The sequence below is a fragment of the Stigmatopora nigra genome, chromosome 10, assembly GCF_051989575.1.
Source record: "Stigmatopora nigra isolate UIUO_SnigA chromosome 10, RoL_Snig_1.1, whole genome shotgun sequence".
Taxonomy (NCBI): Eukaryota; Metazoa; Chordata; class Actinopteri; order Syngnathiformes; family Syngnathidae; genus Stigmatopora; species Stigmatopora nigra.
This window is the reverse complement of record NC_135517.1, coordinates 14,821,013-14,831,976: the sequence shown is the minus strand read 5'-3', so window position 1 is coordinate 14,831,976 and position 10,964 is coordinate 14,821,013. Positions and strand designations below refer to the sequence as shown.

Genomic DNA, 10,964 nt, shown 5'->3' with positions numbered 1-10,964 from the left:
TATATATATATATATATATATATATATATATATATATATATATATATATATATATATATATATATATATATATATATATATATATATATATATATATATATATATATATATATATATATATTCACAAGTGTGATAATATTTACAATTATCATTTTTCTGTTTTTTCACTGCTTGCTTGTTCTCAAACTGGCACCCACTTTGATCCGGGCACTGACTAGGCCAAACAATATGCAATTATTTTCTTGATATTTGGGTGCATTCTTGTTCAATGGCATCTTTTAATTCAGCATTTTTTGCTGGTTTTGTAGCGTAAACTTTGTCGTTTAGATATCCCGATTGGAAAAAAAATCGGTGTGAGGTCAGTTGAACGGGGAGGATATTTAACAAAACCTCTTCGTCCGATCCACCTGTTTGGCAAAACCTCATCAAGAAAGGACCTAATATCGCAATGGTAATGTGGGGGTGCACCCTATTGCTGAAAATAAACCAATTTGTCTTCAAAATGGTCTCTAATGCACGGCATAACAGATTGTTGAATCAGGTTCAAGTAAATGGGACCGGTTACAGTTGCGTCAAAAAAAGAATGGTCCAATTAATCCTCTTGATAATAAACCACACCATACAGTAATTCCCGGTAAATTGACATGACGGTCGACAGTAAAATGTGGATTCTCAGGTACCCAATAGGTACAATTATGGTGGTTAATTATTATTAATATTCTCACACTTTTGAAATAATAAAATTTTAATTAAACTCCACATTTCCAATTATTTTTAATGTGCATATTTTTTTGTATTATTTATGTTTTATGAAGGTAAGTGTATCAATTCATCCGACAAGGGAAAGAATGCATTCACGTCATTTCCAAATATTATTTCAATTACAGATGAGGTTCCTTGTGATGGAGGACGAAAAAGCTACTGAGAATGATAAGGATGATGATGGTATTGGTGGCAATTGCAGCGTATTAAAAAGTCCAACACGGTCCTGTGATTGGTCGCCGGGGCTCAAGGCTGAGCCCACTCGTTTTGAGTACAAAAAGGAGAAGGCCACGTGAGCCTATGGGAGCGCTTGCTTGTCTCCTCCCACGACGTGTGCACTAAAGTTGCCCGCTTCAACTACTTCCACGCATCCAGCAGACATAAGATTCAAGCCAAATGCATCAAGGGTACGAGAGGGCCAGTTTTTGTCAATTCCCAGTTACCTATGTGACTCATTATTATTTTTAATGTACCACTGGTGGGGTTTGTGTGTGTAGAGCGTCACCATCAATCACCTCCTCCCCCGCTTCTTTTGAAATCCGTCCAGTCGTTCCACCCGGGATTGGAATTTCGCCGCATATTTTTGCTTTCTGAGCATTTTTTAAAAACTCATCCAAGACATTCACTGTTCTTTGGACTTTGTGAAACTGCTGCGAGTCCTTATTGTTTTTTTTTTTTTTTTTGCTGGTGCTGCTGCTGACCCAGTAGCTGCGGGATGGCTACTTTACCCGGAACAGTGCCTCGAATGGTCCGCCCCACGCCGGGACAGAACTACCCACGAACCGGCTTCCCCCTGGAAGGTGAGAAGGCATATTTATGTTTTTACTGTTTTCAACAGTTAACAGTGGTAAGATTAAAATAGTTTATATATGTGTGTGTGTGTATGTATGTATGTGTATATATATATATATATATATATATATATATATATATATATATATATATATATATATATATATATATATATATATATATATATATATATATATATATATATATATATATATATATATATATATATATATATATATATATATATATATATATATATATATATATATATATATATATATATATATATATATATATATATATATATATATATATATATATATATATATATATATATATATATATATATATATATATATATATATATAATTAAAGAATATATTTAAATTATATAAGCACCGCTCTATATATTTAGCAGTGACATTAAAAAGAAAATATGTTATACGTTGGTTTTAACAAGAATACAAGCCAAATAAATAAATAAAAAACTTATAGCATTAAATGGTCCATAAATTTTCTTCTAATAGGTTTTACGACAATTAAGTTGGAATTCAGTTAATATTTTGGGGAGCTTGAATGTTTCTAATGATTACTTTTAATTTTTCTCAGTTCTATTTAAATTGTACTTCTTGCAAATAATTAAACAAAATTTCAAAATATACATCTATCAAATATTTATTGCAATTTTCCTTTAAATTTCGTGAGATCGCACATCAGCCTTTTCGCTGATTCTTCATGTGCGCTTATACGCGACCAAGCGTTTTACCATTACTAGTGAACATCACATCATTTTTCTACACCCAACCATTTCCATCATCACCCATATAATGTACACCCATGTCTTGTATTTTTTTTTTAAAAAATGGCTTATTTAAAATAGTAATATGGCCCAAACAACATAAGTGCCTGTTTTAATAACAATAACACTGGTCCGATTGAGCCACCAAAAGAGGCAATCTAATTGTTAATTTTATGACAAGTCCCCACGTACTCTCGAGATGTGGGAATCATTGGGCTCTAGGAAGATGAGTTTGAAGACCACTCTTTGTATTTGCATGCATTTATGGCAAACCGTTTTCCCATTAGGGCCCCATTCGTGCTCAAGTAGAGAAAGCGATCACACGCGCCTTGGCGTGCGCGCGTGCACACACACACACACACACACACACACACACACACACACACACACACACACACACACACACACACACACACATGCGCGCGCGCACGCAACGACACGCACACACACTCAGTCGCGCCCGTCTGCTTTGCAAGTTGGCCGTGGATTCGCTCGAGAGGGCCGCTACAAAAAAAAAATGGCACATCAGCCACGCGAGAAACGTTGGAGGATCACATCAATATTTGGACAGCATGACTTGGAATAATGAAGGTTGCAAAGTGGCAGCTTCTACACAGTGTGGAATCAGATGCATGCGTGTCTCACTGAATCTGTGACCTCAATTTCAGACCCCCCAACCAAAAAAGAAATACGCTTTTTTTTTTGTAGTTTTCTTGTTTCTTGTTTGTCTTGTTGATGACCTCCACACGTGTCTCGCCCACACAGTGTCCACCCCACTGGGCCAGGGCCGGGTCAACCAGCTGGGCGGCGTGTTCATTAATGGGAGGCCGCTACCCAACCACATCAGGCACAAGATTGTGGAGATGGCCCACCATGGGATTCGGCCGTGCGTCATCTCGCGACAATTGCGCGTCTCGCACGGCTGCGTGTCCAAGATCCTGTGCCGATACCAGGAAACCGGCTCCATCCGCCCGGGGGCCATCGGAGGCAGCAAACCCAGGGTGAGTGCGCATGGGGAGGCCCCCGTGTGAGGGGGACGAACCGCTGGCCTAACAAGGTCATACTATTAGGTACTCCTACATGTTGAAAAATAATTCCTTGCAATCCTGAAATCAACAACAATAGGGCCATAAATGTCTCCAGCAATAATTTAAAAAAGTCCATAATATATCTAATAAATCATATATAAGTTTGTTATTCGTAACATTTTTGGTGTTCATAAATTATATAAGTTGTCTGTTTTTATTTTGCCCTACAAATTATGGTGACCAGTTTAAGATGTAGTTTGCCGCTCACCCAAAGTCAGCTGGGTTTGGCTCCAGCACCCCGTGAACCTAACAAGGAGGACCGGCGTTGAAATTGAATTAATGTTCTGAATGAAATAGCAGCGGGTGGGTGGAAATGATTGATTAGGAAATATTTCCAAATGCTCTGTTATTTTTTTCCTTTGCCAAGATTTTGTTCAGTCTAATGCAATATATTGTACGCGTGGTTGTTTTTTTTTTTGTTCTTTTCATTTAAATATTTCCTGCTTCGACATTGCTTGGAATAGTTTTTTCCCCTTTCGTAACTTATTCTTTATGGTTATGTTTTAATTACAAAAAAATGTTAAAAATCAATCTTCATTACCACGTCGTAAATTCAGGAGCATTTCATTAGCTGTAAGTGAACAAGATGCAATGTGAAGCGAGAAACCGTATTTAATGTTGTTTTTGAGTCATTTTATTGATTAGTCGTCTTTTCATTTGAGTTCATTATCATATAAATTGGGCAGATGTACGCTTGCGCGATAGAATTCACTGAGTTCCCTCTTAAAACAATTGTTTTATTGGGTGATTCAATTCAAATTAATTGGTATTTAATCTTTATCCCCCCCCCACCCCCAAAACGTATTGTATTGAATATTGTTCTCCTAACAATTGTAAGGATGCCATGATTTGTTTCACTGTTACAATTTATTAACAATGAACCCAAAGGCCACTCGCAAATATGGCCTGTCTGTTTTTTTAAATGGATGTCATCTTTCATAAGCCGCGTTAGTATGAAAGTGGAATTGAAATGCAAATACGTCAAATGGTGTTCCTGTTTGACTGTTCTTTTTTCCTTAAGTCCAAATTGAATGTGTGCAATGCATGCAACTCCAATTAAAATGCTGCCCTCCTTCTCTGTACTTGTAGCAGGTGGCCACTCCCGACGTGGAGAAGAGGATCGAGGAGTACAAGCGCGAGAACCCGGGAATGTTCAGCTGGGAGATCCGGGATAAGCTGCTGAAGGACGGGGTGTGCGACAGAAGCACAGTTCCTTCAGGTGAGGCTTCATCTGGTAAGCTGCAATTCTACTTTTAATAACCTTATCGTAGGAGCCTACAAGTGCAGCATCATTCGCCGTCCAAAATACGATCTGCCTGCAAAATATGCTTGACTTATGTGCAGTGTCCTTCTTCAAATGAGATTATATGGCTGTGTTCTGGGTTTTAAGGGCTAATCACCCATTTACCTTCTTGTTGCCATTAGTGAGCTCCATCAGCCGCGTTTTGAGGGCCCGATTTGGCAAAAAAGATGACGAGGATGACTGTGATAAGAAGGATGAAGACGGAGAAAAGAAAACAAAGCATAGCATCGATGGCATCCTCGGTGATAAATGTAAGTTAGCAACCTTATGGGCCATTAATGGCTTCTATATATATATATACCACTTGCATGTCTTGTCAGCCTCCGTGTCGTCTGAAGGAAAGATTTCCCCAAATATTTCCATTCCTCCGTGGCGTCCTCTTGGGACTTGGTCACTTGATCGTTCACGCAATGATGAATATTCATGGTAGCCGATGGCATGAAAGTATTTAGCGGCAAAATAATCCATGTGCTGGTTCATTCCGCTTCGTTCATACATGCGTTTGACCATTCATTGGAGACAGTAAGCTGCTTTGACTGAAAATAAAAATAAAAATGACGGCGAACCCACATCACCCTAGATCGCATCATTTTCCTCTTTTAGGTAGAAATCAATTTTCACTCGTTGGATCGATATAATGTTCAATTTCCTCTATTCCAATTGATTTACACGCTTTATCTCGTCATATAGAAGTAGTCTTGTAATAACTCAAACTGGCATCGAAGGGAGATTTATTACAACATGAATCCACTAAAAAATAGAAAATAAATATATGTTAGAAAAAATAAGATACGTATTAAATAATTAAAATATCAATACTTTTGACAGAAGGGAATTTTGGCTGACATTTTGGAACAGTATTATTAATGCATGCTCAATTATTGCTCTGCATATGTAAACATGCAAACGAAGAAAATTTAGCCCGGAATAGAAGTCACTTCAAATGAACATTTTTTTCTCCAAAAAGGAAATGTGGACAGAAAACGATAACAAATACATTTTGACACTTTGAATTATTCCAACATGTTGATTCATAATTATACAGAAACCTCACAAATTATGATTTGAAAGATACACGCACATAGATTAAATTTAATGCCTAAATCTGAAAAAATATAAATTCTGAAATGATAATAATAAAAAAAGTGTTTATAATTACAATTGTTCTATTATAATAACACATAAATATGGTAATATACAATTTAGAAATTGTAAAAAGTATTTTATTGCAGCAAAACGTCTAAATCCCTGTGTTTTAAATTGTTTAGATGATTTATTTCCCCTTTTGAATCGGAATGGATACAACGGGCCAGACAACCCCTCTCCCTATTTAAATTTGACAATAAACCCCAACAGACTCTACCTTCCTAATGTTTTTTTTTTAAATATTCAATTTTTTGAAACTGTTCTAATCAAGCTACAAAAGCGAAAAAAAAATCCTGGAAAACGGAGAAATTTCCCCGTCAATACGCCGATTTTTTTTTGGACAAAAGGGTCACGGGGACCCCTTAAAAAGGAGATGAATTATTCAGTACGCCCTGCTGTTGTATAGTTTTGTAATTTCATATAATGCCTGGTTATTTAGAATTGAATAGCTTTACAGCGTGAAAAGGCTAATTTTCCCACTGCCCCTTTTGCCACGCTTTCTAAGGAAATTGCCAACATTCTGTTCCGATTGTTCTGCGTGCTTTTACGCACCCGCCGCTTTCCTGTTGATTTATACAACCATCCCATAATTCCCCTTTGCCGCAACATATGTCCCCGTGGTGCTTGCGCGTGTTTTGAAAGCAGGGAGAGAATAACGACTCTATATGCGCGTAATGGCGTGTTTTGCCCCTTCTGTTTTGGGGTGGGAAGACGCGCGCCGTCCGGATGGCTTTTATTAATAGTCATAATGTTAATACTTATTAGCGGGGGGCTACGGAGAGCCCCTGAATAGGTGACTACGTGTTCGCACCGGGTGTAATAGCTCGCGGGCACGCTTCCAAATGTATTTATCCCCAATCAGCCGCTCACTCTGGCGGTGCGCGGCGCAGCCCCCTTATATGTGGAGAGAGGGGTTTTAAAGCAGATTAAACGGAGCCTTTTATTTCTTTTCACTTTCATCTCCGAGTCGAGCTCACATCGTACAGGCTTGCCCTGCAGGGCGGAAAAATTCATGAGGGTTTTTTTCCTTTTTTTTGGCGTCTTCACATTTTAAGTCCTTATTTATTTATCGGCTTGTTTATTGAACGTACTTCCTAGGTTACATCAGGGATTTATCCCGGATCAAATCGGCAGTTCATTAAAATGCTTGTTCGAACTGGCAACCTTATTATGGTCGCGTCTTTTAACGAGAGATCAGAGGGTGAAGAGAAGTGCTATTCAAAATGTGGCTTGGGGACCAGTATATTTAATATTGTAGTAGTAGTTAAACGCGTGAAAATGATCAACGATTGTATATTTTTTCTATCAGGAAAAAAATTATCCGATTATCAATGCCAAAACATGTATATAGTAATAATTTTGATGATAACTACATTATATGAAAGGAAAACCAATTGAATAGGCCTTTCCCATGTTTGTTAATTTTGCATATGGGTTAAACACGTTCTCAACACATTGAAGAATGAGTAAAATATGAAATAAGAATTTAACGCAACGGAAATAATTGTTTAAAAATCATAATAATGAAATGTTTTTCCGAGCGGATATGTATGATTCGGTAAAAGCATAATTCGTCATAAGATATTGAACTTGATCCTATATAGACACATGAAACACGGTAATGGTGACCAATAATAAGCATTTCTTTAATAAAAATAAAAAATGTGACAATGTTATTTTATATGAAAACATCATATTGGTTTAAAAAGTGTCCTCTGGTGACATATTGTTGTTCAAATGCACATTGAAAATAAAATAAAATAAAAAAACGCGATGAAAACTATAACTAAAACATTTATATGTTTTAAAAAAATAATTTCCGCGCACCATTTCTTTTAATGTCAACATTTATTTTATGTTATATTTTTTTTAAATTTCCGCGCACCATTGTTTTTCATGTCATGTATGATGCACATCTGCCATGCTGTAAAAAAGGATGCATGCGGCGACAGGCAATGGACACTTGAGCAAATCACCGGATTAGCAGAGGTCTTCAATATAATTAAACAGATGCCAGGTGGGATTATTTCGCAGTTACAGGGAGGATAGTGACTGAGAGGTGCATGCGACAGATCACGCGAACAAGGTTAATTTTGGGCGCAAACAAACAACATTTAATTGCACGTCGTCCCTTTGACGTGCAAGTGATAAAGGAATGAAAAATTAGCCCTTCTAAATGTATGATGGCTACATTTGGGCTCAAAACTGGGGGTGGGGGGATTCTGGGGTTTCGGGTGCAGCGCACTTCAAACAAATCCATCTGGAACAGTGTGTGTGAGAGAGTCAGTGAAAGTATGGGCGAGTTATTTAGCTATTAATAACGTTTTCTTTCCTCAGGCTTAAAAGAGAGGAGAGGGTGAGACAGATAGATTGAGAGAGAGAAAGAGAGCGAGAGAGAAAGAGAGAGAAAGAGAGAGAAAGAGAGAGAGAGAAAGCGAGAGAGAGAAAGAGAGAGAGAAAGCGAGAGAGAGAGAGAGAGAGAGAGAGAGAGAGAGAGAGAGAGAAAGCGAGAGAAAGAGAGGCAAAGAGAGACAGGCAGAGAGAGATGGCCACAGAGAGAGATGGAGTCAGAGAGAGTGAGACAGTAAGAGAGAGAAATGGAGAGGTTGATAGAGGCTGAGAGACAGACAGGGAGAGAGAAATATATATATATATATATATATATATATATATATATATATATATATATATATATATATATATATATATATATATATATATATATATATATATATATATATATATATATATATATATATATATATATATATATATATATATATATATATATATATATATATATATATATATATATATATTTCTCTCTCCCTGTCTGTCTCTCAGCCTCTATCAACCTCTCCATTTCTCTCTCTTACTGTCTCACTCATATATATATATATATATATATATATATATATATATATATATATATATATATATATATATATATATATATATATATATATATATATATATATATATATATATATATATATATATATATATATATATATATATATATATATATATATATATATATATATATATATATATATATATATATATATATATATATATATATATATATATATATATATATATATATATATATATATATATATATATATATATATATATATATATATATATATATATATATATATATATATATATATATATATATATATATATATATATATATATATAGAGAGAGAGAGAGAGAGAGAGAGAGAGAGAGAGAGAGAGAGAGAGAGAGAATGGATAACTCGATCTGTACGAGTTATTTGGCTTGGCTAGGAATGGAGAGCACCCAAATGGTGGGCAGAGATAACACACCCATCATAGCGCATACCCCGCGCTGCGCTTCACTGCATTAAACTTGGATTAACCTCCTGTCCCTGCAGCCACTCAAGATACTTCTTGTTGGAATTTACATCGCTCTTTATTAGACGTGGGGGCACCATGCGGCAATGCGAGACACTTTGCCCACTAATCATCATCGTAGCTACAGTAATAACAATAACAACAACAATAACAACAATAATGACGATAACGAGATAACAATATTGATAATATACTTTGTAAGCAGCAAACACAAGCATATATTTAAATCCATACATATTACGATTTCTGAGACAAGACCGTAAGTCCGATTTCAGAAAATCGATATTTTTACCAGGGTGTCGTATTTTTTAGGTCGTAAAAGTGCAATATTGGATCATTTTTTTCTTGCGAAACTTTCAGATCAAAACCACAGTTTTGTAAAAGCACCATGACTAGAACAACATCGCACGCACATAATTTTTCAGGTCATTCGTGTGGTCTTGCTAAAAATCGATGAAAATACTCGATTTTGAACACTTGGAAAAAAACTGCCGTTTCATACGGATTGGATACCATTCACATATTTTACTTCCACATTCAATGCGGTTTTCAACTATGCTTAGCTTCAATAGTGAATTGTGTCATGACAAGGCCAGATATTAAAATTTCGCCTTTCGTTCTTCAAAAAATTGATTCAAATCGACGCCAAGGTCGCATCTTTTACCTTCGACCCAGTTTTTTAACAAATGCAAAACTTTCAGACCACAAACAATTACAGTTTTTGCAGCATTACACAGGCGCACATGCAGCATTGATCTACTTTTTCAAAAACCCTTGTTTTGGACATCCTTCAAACCTGCTTCATGCCTATCCCAGCTGACTCCGGGCCAAAGGCGGGGACACCTTGAATCGGTGGGCAGCCGATCGCAGGGCACAAGGAGACAGACAACCATACATACTCACACCCATATCTAGGGGCAATTTAGAATGTTCAATCAGCCTACCATGCATGTTTTTGGAATGTGGGAGGAAACTGGTGTACCCAGAGGAAACCCACGCAGGCCCGGAGAGAACATGCAAACTCCTCACAGGTGGACGTGACTTGGTTTTGAACCCAGGACCCCCCTCAAAGATCTACTTTTCAAGGAACCAACCTTACGCATTCTACCCTTTTTTCCGGGCTAATGACAAAGCTCAGCAGTTACTATGTCTCCAGTTACCGGTAAAAACCCAAAGTAGTGTAGGTAGGCAGTAATCATGCTTGGACACGCAATGGTGCTGTTTCCCAGCTCAAGTCCCATATTAAATTAGATTTATTTTAATGCTTTGGCTTGATTGAATTGAACTGCTGATAATCTTCTCATATCATATCTGTACATTTTGCTTGATTGATTTGCTGAACTTCTATATATGTATATATAAAACCAGAGAGAACCCATCTTTCACAAGGGTGACCTGGCACACTCATATCTTGGGTCAATTTAGAGTGTTCACACTGCCTAGCGTGCATGTTTTTGGAATGTGAGAGGAAATCGGAGTACCCGGAAAACACACAAACCCGAGGCCAACATGCACACCCCACAAAGGAGGATTGACCTGTGTTCGAACCAGGACCCAAGAACTGTGAGGCTGACATGCTAAACACTCTTGCTCTGGTGCACTAAAATAAATAAATAAATAAACAAATAAATAAACAAAACCCCAATTTTATTTTCAGTTAATGGTTTTACGGTGATTCATGTCATATACA

The 10,964-nt window shown here is 36.6% G+C and overlaps 1 protein-coding gene across 4 annotated transcripts in view; it reads left to right on the top strand.

The window, feature by feature from the left end:
- Positions 1–1,068: 1,068 nt before the first annotated feature.
- pax7a (paired box 7a) overlaps positions 1,069–10,964 on the top strand; it is a 76,157-nt gene continuing 66,261 nt past the window's right edge. Inside the window, exons 1-5 of one of the 4 annotated variants that reach the window (XM_077726450.1) lie at positions 1,069–1,169; positions 1,468–1,562; positions 3,119–3,354; positions 4,531–4,660; positions 4,867–4,995. In XM_077726450.1, the coding sequence (XP_077582576.1) occupies positions 1,159–1,169; positions 1,468–1,562; positions 3,119–3,354; positions 4,531–4,660; positions 4,867–4,995 (601 nt within the window). In that variant the 5' untranslated portion in view covers positions 1,069–1,158. Of the gene's footprint in view, positions 1,170–1,467; positions 1,563–3,118; positions 3,355–4,530; positions 4,676–4,866; positions 4,996–10,964 lie in introns of all 4 variants that reach the window. The other 3 variants (XM_077726448.1, XM_077726449.1, XM_077726451.1) reach the window with 3 other exon arrangements.